At 38.2% G+C, this 8,603-nt stretch overlaps 1 protein-coding gene across 8 annotated transcripts in view; it reads right to left on the reverse strand.

Annotated features, from left to right (window-relative positions):
• Positions 1 to 8,603, reverse strand: part of FCHO2 (FCH and mu domain containing endocytic adaptor 2) — a 130,801-nt gene that overhangs the window by 97,896 nt on the left and 24,302 nt on the right. For 7 of the 8 annotated variants that reach the window (XM_032278690.1, XM_032278648.1, XM_032278656.1 and 4 more), the window contains exon 3: positions 872 to 946. The exons of the other annotated variant lie outside the window; for it this stretch is intronic. In XM_032278690.1, the coding sequence (XP_032134581.1) occupies positions 872 to 946 (75 nt within the window). The remainder of the gene's footprint in view (positions 1 to 871; positions 947 to 8,603) is intronic. 8 annotated transcript variants of the gene reach the window in all.

The following is an 8,603-nucleotide window of genomic DNA, read 5'->3' on the forward strand; positions in this document are numbered from 1 at the left end:
GCCACAAAATAGGAAGCCTTTTGTTTAAACTCATTCAACTACATTACAGAATACTTAATACAGTAGTCACTCCTAATCATTTTTCTTTAAATCACAGAATCATTTGTGAATCTGAAAACTGGTAAAGATCCTCTTCACTGGAAATATGAATTAATACCACACAAAATTTCGCGTAAAATTTCAGGGGATTCACAGATTCATGAGAATTCCAGATACAGAGGAATATTTTACTGAATACGATATGATTTTTTAAATGTTAGAATAATTTGTTCAACATTTTAGCTAAAATACAACTCCTCCCCAATTTTTAGATGATTAATGTATTTCTTCCAGAGTTGTTATGGTTCAGGTTAAAAAATTATTCTTTCCATCATTGTTATAGCAATGACCACATCTCATTTCAAATGTATTCTTTTCATTATTTTCATTTTTTCAAGGACACATTTTAATACAAATTTTTAAAAGGAAGATTTAATGACAGTCTATAAAATCACAGGAGATATTTTTAATGCATTTTAATCATTTTAATAAAGTTTATCTGAAGATCACTGTTAAACTACAACAGAATTTAAATGAACTTACAACTAGAATAAATACTTTGATGTGCATAACATTTATAATCTCAAACATTACTGAATGACTAAGTAGTTTAAAAAAGAAAAAAATAAATTTAATTTACTTTTGACTGCATTAATTGATTCAACAAGTTAATTATATTTTCTATAAAGTGAAGGATATATTAATCTTCACAAATACTTTTAAAGTAAGTATATATTTGACTGTGCTTTTCAACTATGTCCTCAATACGAACCTAGTATCCTCAAGGACTTTGCCTAAATGAACGCTGAAAAAGAGAAAGAAATTAACTCACCCAAGTTGGGAATAATTGCTTGCAGATTTTGCTAGTTTTGTCATTGACCTGGAGTATGCCTCCTCTATGGTAGCTCTGTTAAATCAAATATCCACATCATAATACCTCTTATTTAGTGACCAAAAACAGAGCAAAGTTATCAAAATGCAATTAAAAATGCAAAAACAAAAAGATATCTCAAAAATTACATGTTAAAAATAAGTAGATATATGTACTCATTAATTTGTGGCCTATCTTTAAATGTCCTTTCTGGTATAAAACTAAAGTAATTTATATCACACACATTTTTTTCGAGACAGAGTCTCACTCTGTTACCCAGGTTGGCATGATCATAGCTCACTGCAGCCTTCACCTCCTGGGGTTAAGCAATCCTCCCACCTCCACCTCCTGAGTAGCTGCGATTACAGGCATACCCCACCACCCAATTAATTTTTGTATTTTTTTGTAGAAATGGGGCCTCGCTATGTTGCCCAGGCTGGTCTGGAACTCCAGGGCTCAAGCAATCCTCCCACCTTGGCCTCCCAACATGCTGAGATTATAGGCATGAGCCACCATGCTCAGCCACAAAAATAATTTTAATGAAGTCACAACTCTTTTTATCTTTAGTACCGATGCTTATTTGAATAGGAAATACAAGAGTGCTATTTCCTGTATTCTCTCTTTCTCTGTGAGCTGATTCACTGTGATAAGTGTGTCATTTATATTTAATACTTCCTTGGTGTACTTAGTTTTATTACTCTTCAACACTGTGATGCACATTTAATAGAATGAGAGATTGATGATAGTCATTTGCACAAAGCTAAATATGAATCACCATCAAGTCTGAAATCCTGAACTTCATTCATGGTTTAATTTATCTTGTGATTAGATCTAAAATACTAGCAAATATTTCACACTAGAAAACTGTGTTTTATATAACTACTGTTTAGCAAGTAAGATTTTACTCCATAAAAAACCACAGCCATTACAGAATTCTAAAAGACACAAATTATCCTATAGACATGTAATCTATAAATGCAAACTATACATTTTGTATAGTCTTCTTAACACTGCAAGACTTATAATTTTACCTTTCCCCTGGCTCTTCTCAATGTGTGCTACCCTTAATAGGGGAACGGTCTACAACCACCATTGTCCTACCATTTACTTTAATTGGTCCAACTAACTTTCTGCTTCTAATGTCTAAATCCAGATCTTCACACTGTTCTTGTACTAACCCATTTGTTTAATGTCTAACTGTCCTAAGCATAACTAAGATATTTGAACCACCTCAAACTCAGAATATCTAAACTAATCTCCAAACTCTTCCCCAACCAAATCTGCACAAAAACCAGCTCTCTAACAAAAAGGAAATATTAACAGTAACTGCCTCTCACTGATAGTACTGTGACTCTTTCCTGCTCCTTTAAGCTCTTCTGCAGTTTTAAAATACTATTATTACAACAATAATACTTTGTTCATCAAAAAAAGTTAGTATTTATTAGTGTATCAATGGGTAAGTTTAACAACAAGGTAAAAAGGTTCAATTTCCAGTACAGATCAAACATCCCTAATTGGCTGGGCGCAGTGGCTCATGCCTGTAATACCAGTACTTTGGGAGGCCAAGGCAGGCAGATCACCTGAGGTCAGGAGTTTGAGACCTGCCTGGCCAACATGGTGAAACCTTGTCTCTACTAAAAATACAAAAATTAGCTAGGCATGGTGGTGGACACCTGTAATCCCAGCTACTTGGAAGGCTGAGGTGGAAGAATCACTTGAATCGGGGAAGTGGAGGTTGCAATAAGCCAAGGTAATGCCACCGTACTCCAGCCTGGGCAACAAGAGCGAAACTCCATCTCAAATAAAGAAACAAACAAACATCCCTAAACAAAATTTCAGAAATGCTCCAAAACCTTTATTTTTTTTGAGGACCAACATAATGCCAAAAGCAGAAAATTCCACACTGACCTCTTGACAGGTCATAGTCAAAATTCAGCCAAACTTTGTTTCATGCAGAAAAAGTTAAAATATTGTATAAATATTTAAAATATTGTATAAAATTACCTTCAGGCTATGTGTATATGGTACGTATAAAACATAAACAAATTTCAAGTTTAGACTTGGGTCTCATCCCCAGGATATCTTATTATGCATACACAAATACTCCAAAATCTGAAAAAAAATCCTAATTCTAAAAGACTTCTGGTCCCAAGCATTTCAGATGAGGGATACTTATGGTGAATAAGATTACTGACACAAAAACTTCTCATTGAGGAAAATCTAGAAAATGTGGTAAGCTGAGGGTGGGGGCGAGGTAACTGAAAAGCATCAGAGAACTACAAGGGCAGTTAAGAGCAAGATCTAAGAAAAGGGCATCCAGCCAAGTCAGTCAGGTATTGGGGGCAGCCTCTTCCTTGAGGGTATCCAGAAGAGGCAGCTGATCAGATGAAAATTGAAACAGAGCTTTTCTCAGCCTCACAGGGTAAGGGAGCCAAAACTTAAAGAGTTCAGGTCCACAAAAAGTAGAAAACATAGAAAAATCCCATGCCCTTTAAGTAGAGACTCCAAAAGAGGAATTTCAGTAGAAAACTGGAAGTCATTTAAGAAGTAGAGGAATGAACACCAAATTTGGAGAAAAAAATGCAAACTGCAGATCTAGAAAATACAACAACCAAAATTAATATCTCCTTGGATGGGGTTTAGCAGCAGATTTGATGTACCATATTGAGATTCATATGATAAAAGAGAGATGAAAAAAAGTAAAATTTAAAAAATAAAGAGATTTAGTTAACTAGAAGACAGGTGAGAATAATTTATCCAACATTAAAGATCAGAAAGACAAAAAATGAAAAACAGAGAAGAGATGTAATAGACAAAACAAGAAAAGTCCAACATGAGTAATGAGAAAGAATGGGTTAGAGAAAATATTTGAAGAAATAATACTGGGGAATTTTCCAAAACTGACGAAAGATATCAAAGCACAGATCCAAGCAGCCCAACAAATCTTAAGAGGATAAATTGTTTAAAAACAATTATATCTGGTCCTAGTCACATTATAGTAAAAACTGCTGAAAATTAAGAGAAAGAGTGAAAGGAAGAAAATCTTAAAAGCAGCCAAACTCTTCCAACTCCCAAATGTTATCTTCAAAGAACCAATAACTAAGCTGATAGCCAACCTCTCAACTGTAGATAATGGAACAATCTTCAAAAAAATTAATTTAAAAAAATCTACCAACTAGTAAATTCCATACCCAGCAAAAATATAAATGAAAGTAAATCCTTAATAAAATAACAGATCTAGGTGATTATCACCAATGGCCACTAACATCACAAAACAGCTATACTTGGGTAATCTATGCCTCTGGTAGAAGTACACACCACCACCTAAGAAGTATTCTTTCCAAAATACTGAATAAAGGCGGGTGCAGTGGCTCATGCCTGTAATCCTGACAGTTTGGGAGGCGGAGGTGAGTGGATCTCCTGAGGTCAAGAGTTCGAGATCAGCCTGGCCAATATGGTAAAACTCTGCCTCTACCAAAAATGCAAAAAGTAGCATGCACCTGTAATCCCAACTACTGGGGGAGGCTGCTTGAACCCAGAAGCCACAAGTTGCAGTGAGCTAAGATCATGCTACTGCACTCCAGCCTGGGTGACAGAGCAAGACTCAGTCCAAAAAAAAAGTACTGAATAGAATTTGATCATGCTGCTAGATTTAAATAATAATTTTTAGGAAATTCAGGGATAAAGGAAGATGTTAAATAAACTATGGATTTACAATTACCATATTCCAGGATATGCGACCCTATTAGAACAAATAATCCAGTGTCCTCAACAACAAAAGGTCAGGAGGTGGGTGGCTATAGATTAATTAAGGGACTCAAAAGGCCTATCAGTCAAGTGTAACATATACAGATCAGGCCAGGTGCAGTGGCTGATGCCTGTAATCCCAATTTTTTGGGAGGCCAAAGCAGGAGGATTGCTTGAGCTCAGGTGTCTGAGACCAGCCTGGGCAACCTGGTGAAACCCCATCTCTACAAAAAAAAAAAAAATACAAAAATTAGCTGGGCATGGTGCCGCATGCCAATAGTCCCAGCTACCTGGGAGGCTGAGGTAGGAGGATCACTTGAGACCAGGAGGTCAAGGCTGCACCTTGGATGACAGAGTGAGACCCTGTCTCAAAAATATTAACAATAATAATGATAGATTTTTGCAAATAAACTTTAAAGTTTGGATGAAATGAAGACAATCATAGAAAAACATAACTTTTCAAACTCACAAAACTAAAACGTCGGAATGGTCCTGTAATGATTAAAGAAATTAAATATGTAAATTAAAATCTTCCTACAAAGACAATTTCAAGCCCAGATGGGTTTACCAGAAAATTCTATTAAGCACATAAGGAAAAAACAATAATCTTCCAGAAATTTTTCCAGAAAATACAAAAATAGGGTATACTCCCCAATTCATTTTACAAAACCAACAAACTTTAGTACCAAAACCTAACAAGGACATTTAGAGAAAGAAAATGTTCAGGCCAATCTCACTCACAAATATAGATGTAAAAATTGTACATAAAATAGCAGCAAATTGATCCACTAACATATAAAATGGGTAACACATCTCCACCAAATTGTGTTTAGACCGAGAATGGAAAGTTGATTTAACATGCAAATTTCAATATAATTCACATAAACGAGAGGTTGTGAGGAGAGAAAAAGAAAAACATATCATCCCATCACTCATCAGAGAAATGCAAATTAAGGTCACAATGAGATAGATACTACTACTATCAAAACAGCTAAAATTAAAAGACTGACAATACCAAGAGCTGATAAGAACATAATGTGACTGGAACGCTCAAACAAGGATGGTAGGTGGCATAAACTGATAAAACTGCCTTGCAAAATTATTTGATATCAGTCACTCGAGTTGAACATACATATACCTTATGGCCTCAACAAACCCACTCCAGAGCAAATACCCAATATAAATGTATGTATACGCATACCAGGACATATGTAAAAAAGCTATTCAAGGCAACATTACTCGGTAATAGCAAAAAACTGAAAACAGCAAAAGATCTAAAATAGTCAACAAAATACTGAAGGAGAAGAACAAAATTGGAGGACTGATACTACCCAACTTCAAGACTTATTATAAAGCTACAATAAATCAGGCAGGGCACAGTGGTTCACGCTTGTAATCCCAGCACTTTGGGATGCAGAAATGGGCAGATCATTTGAGCACAGAAGTTTCAGACCAGCCTGGGCAATGTGGTAAAACCTTGTCTCTACCAAAAAAAAAAAATGGTATTGTCACTTTGAAAGACACTGGGCACAGTGGTGGCACATGCCTACAGTCCCAACTACAACTATTCAGTAGGCTGAGGCAGAAGGACAGATTGAGCCCAGGAGGTGGAAGCTGCACTGCACTCCAGCCTGGCAACAGAAGGAGACCCTGTCTCAACAAAATAAAGACATATAAAAAAATAAAGCTAGGGGAGGGATAGCATTAGGAGAAGTACCTAATGTAGATGATGGGTTGAACAAACCACCACGGCACATGTATACATATGTAACAAACCTGCATGTTATAGACACGTATCCAGGAACTTAAAGTATAATTTAAAAAAAAAAAAAAGGCCAGGCACAGTGGTTCACCTAATCCCAGCACTTCAGGAGGCCGAGGCGGGTAGATCACAGGGTCAAGAGATCGAGATCATTCTGGCCAACATGTTGAAACCCCATCTCTACTAAAAATACAAAAATTAGCTGGGTGTGGTGGCACACACCTGTAGTCCCAGCTACTCGGGAAGCTGAGGCAGGAGAATCACTTGAACCCTGCAGGTGGAAGTTGCAGTGAGCTGAGATCGCACCACTGCACTCCAGCCTGGTGATGGAACGAAACTCCGTCTCAAAAAAAAAAAAAAAAAAAAAAAAAACTACAATAAATCAAAAGAGTGTGGTACTGGCCAAAAAACACACCAATGAAACAGAATAAAAAACTTGGAGAGACTCATATAATACAGTAAACTGATTTCTGACAAAAGAGCAAATGCAATAAACTGATCTTTGATAAAGGAGCAAATGCAATACAATTGGAACAAAGATAGTATTCAATAAATGATACTGGAACAACAGGGTGTCCATAGGAAAAAAAGAATGAATCCAAATACAGACCTTATACCCTTCAAAAAAACTAACTCAAAATGTATTACAGACCTAAATGTAAAACATAAAACTACAAAACCACTAGACGATGACATAGGAGAAAACCTAGATGACACTGGGTATGGTAACAACTTTTTAGAACAATACCGAAATGCACTCCAATACCTAAAGGAATTCCAATACACCAGACCTTGGCTATGGTGGTGACTTTTTAGATACAATATCTAAAAGCATTCTAATATCGAAAGGTATTCCAAAGGCAAGATCCATGAAATAAATAATGGATATGCTGAATTTTCTTAATATTAAACACTCTGTTCTTTGAAAGACAATGTCGGGGAGATCCATGGCCAAATAGGAACAACTCTGGAGTGCAGTTCCTAGTGAGAGCAATGCAAAGAGTGAGTTATGGACGCATTTACAAACGAGGTAACCTGTGCATCTCAATGAGATTGTTTACAGAGTGGGTGTAGCCCAAGAAGGGCCAGCTGAAGCAGGGTACAGCGCTGCCTCACCTGGGAAGTGCAATCCCTGGAGAACTCCCCTCCCTACCCAACAGAGGCCATGGGGGCTTTTACATCCACTCTAGCACTCCGGTTCCAGATACTGCTGCTTCTCCTGCAGTTTTTACCACCCACAGACCAGCAGATTCCCGGGCTGAAAAACGCCACGAGTTTCCAGCACAGCTGGCAACACGGGTTTCTGCACAAAAATTCACACAAATCTGGGCAGCCGCTTTAACTGGCACCTGGAACACCTGGGAGACAGAGCCGCCCATTCAAAGGAAAAAGAGGGGGCAGAAACAGGGAGCCAGGTGACCTGGCTTGGTGAGTCCCATCCCTACAAAGACCAAGCAATCTGAAACACTCTCGAGTTTCACAGCCAGACCTGAGATGGTCCAGCTATGTGAGGGGAAGGGCGTCCACCGCCACCAAGGCAGCCCGCCACTACTGAGGCAGTCCACCATTACTGAGGCAGACCGCCATTACCGAGGCAGTTCTAACTGTACCTCTGTAAACAAAACCACAAAGAAGTTACACAGCATCTGGGGAGACAGAGGCTGTGGCAGCTCAGCAAAACCTCTGCTGGCAGACTGTGACTAGACTACCTCATTGCTGGGCAGGGCATATCTGAAAAAAGGCAGCAGAACATAAGGAACTTATAAATAAAGCCCCACCTTCCCAGAACAGAGCACCTGGGAAAAGAGGCGGTTATGACTTCTGCTACAGCAGACTTAAACATACCTGCCTGGCAGCTCTGAATGGAACAACAGAGCTCCCAGTACAGCACCTGAGCTCTAATAAGGGACAGATCGTCTCCTCAAGGGGATCCCTGACCCCCAGAAATCCAAATAGGCACCTCAGAAAGGAGAGCTCTAGCTGACATCTGGCAGTTACCGTTCTGGAATGAAGAAAACAGAAGAAGAAACTGGCAGCAACCCTTACTGTTATGCAGCCAACATGGGTGATTCCCAGGCAAACAGGTCTAGAGTGGACCTCCAGCAGTCCTACAGCAGAGGAGCCTCTTAGAAGGAAAACTGAGTAACAGAAACAAATAGCTTCAATGCCAACAAAAAGGACGTC

Source organism: Sapajus apella, unplaced genomic scaffold (genome assembly GCF_009761245.1).
Source record: "Sapajus apella isolate SASKATOON/1434 unplaced genomic scaffold, GSC_monkey_1.0 scaffold1, whole genome shotgun sequence".
Taxonomy (NCBI): domain Eukaryota; kingdom Metazoa; phylum Chordata; class Mammalia; order Primates; family Cebidae; genus Sapajus; species Sapajus apella.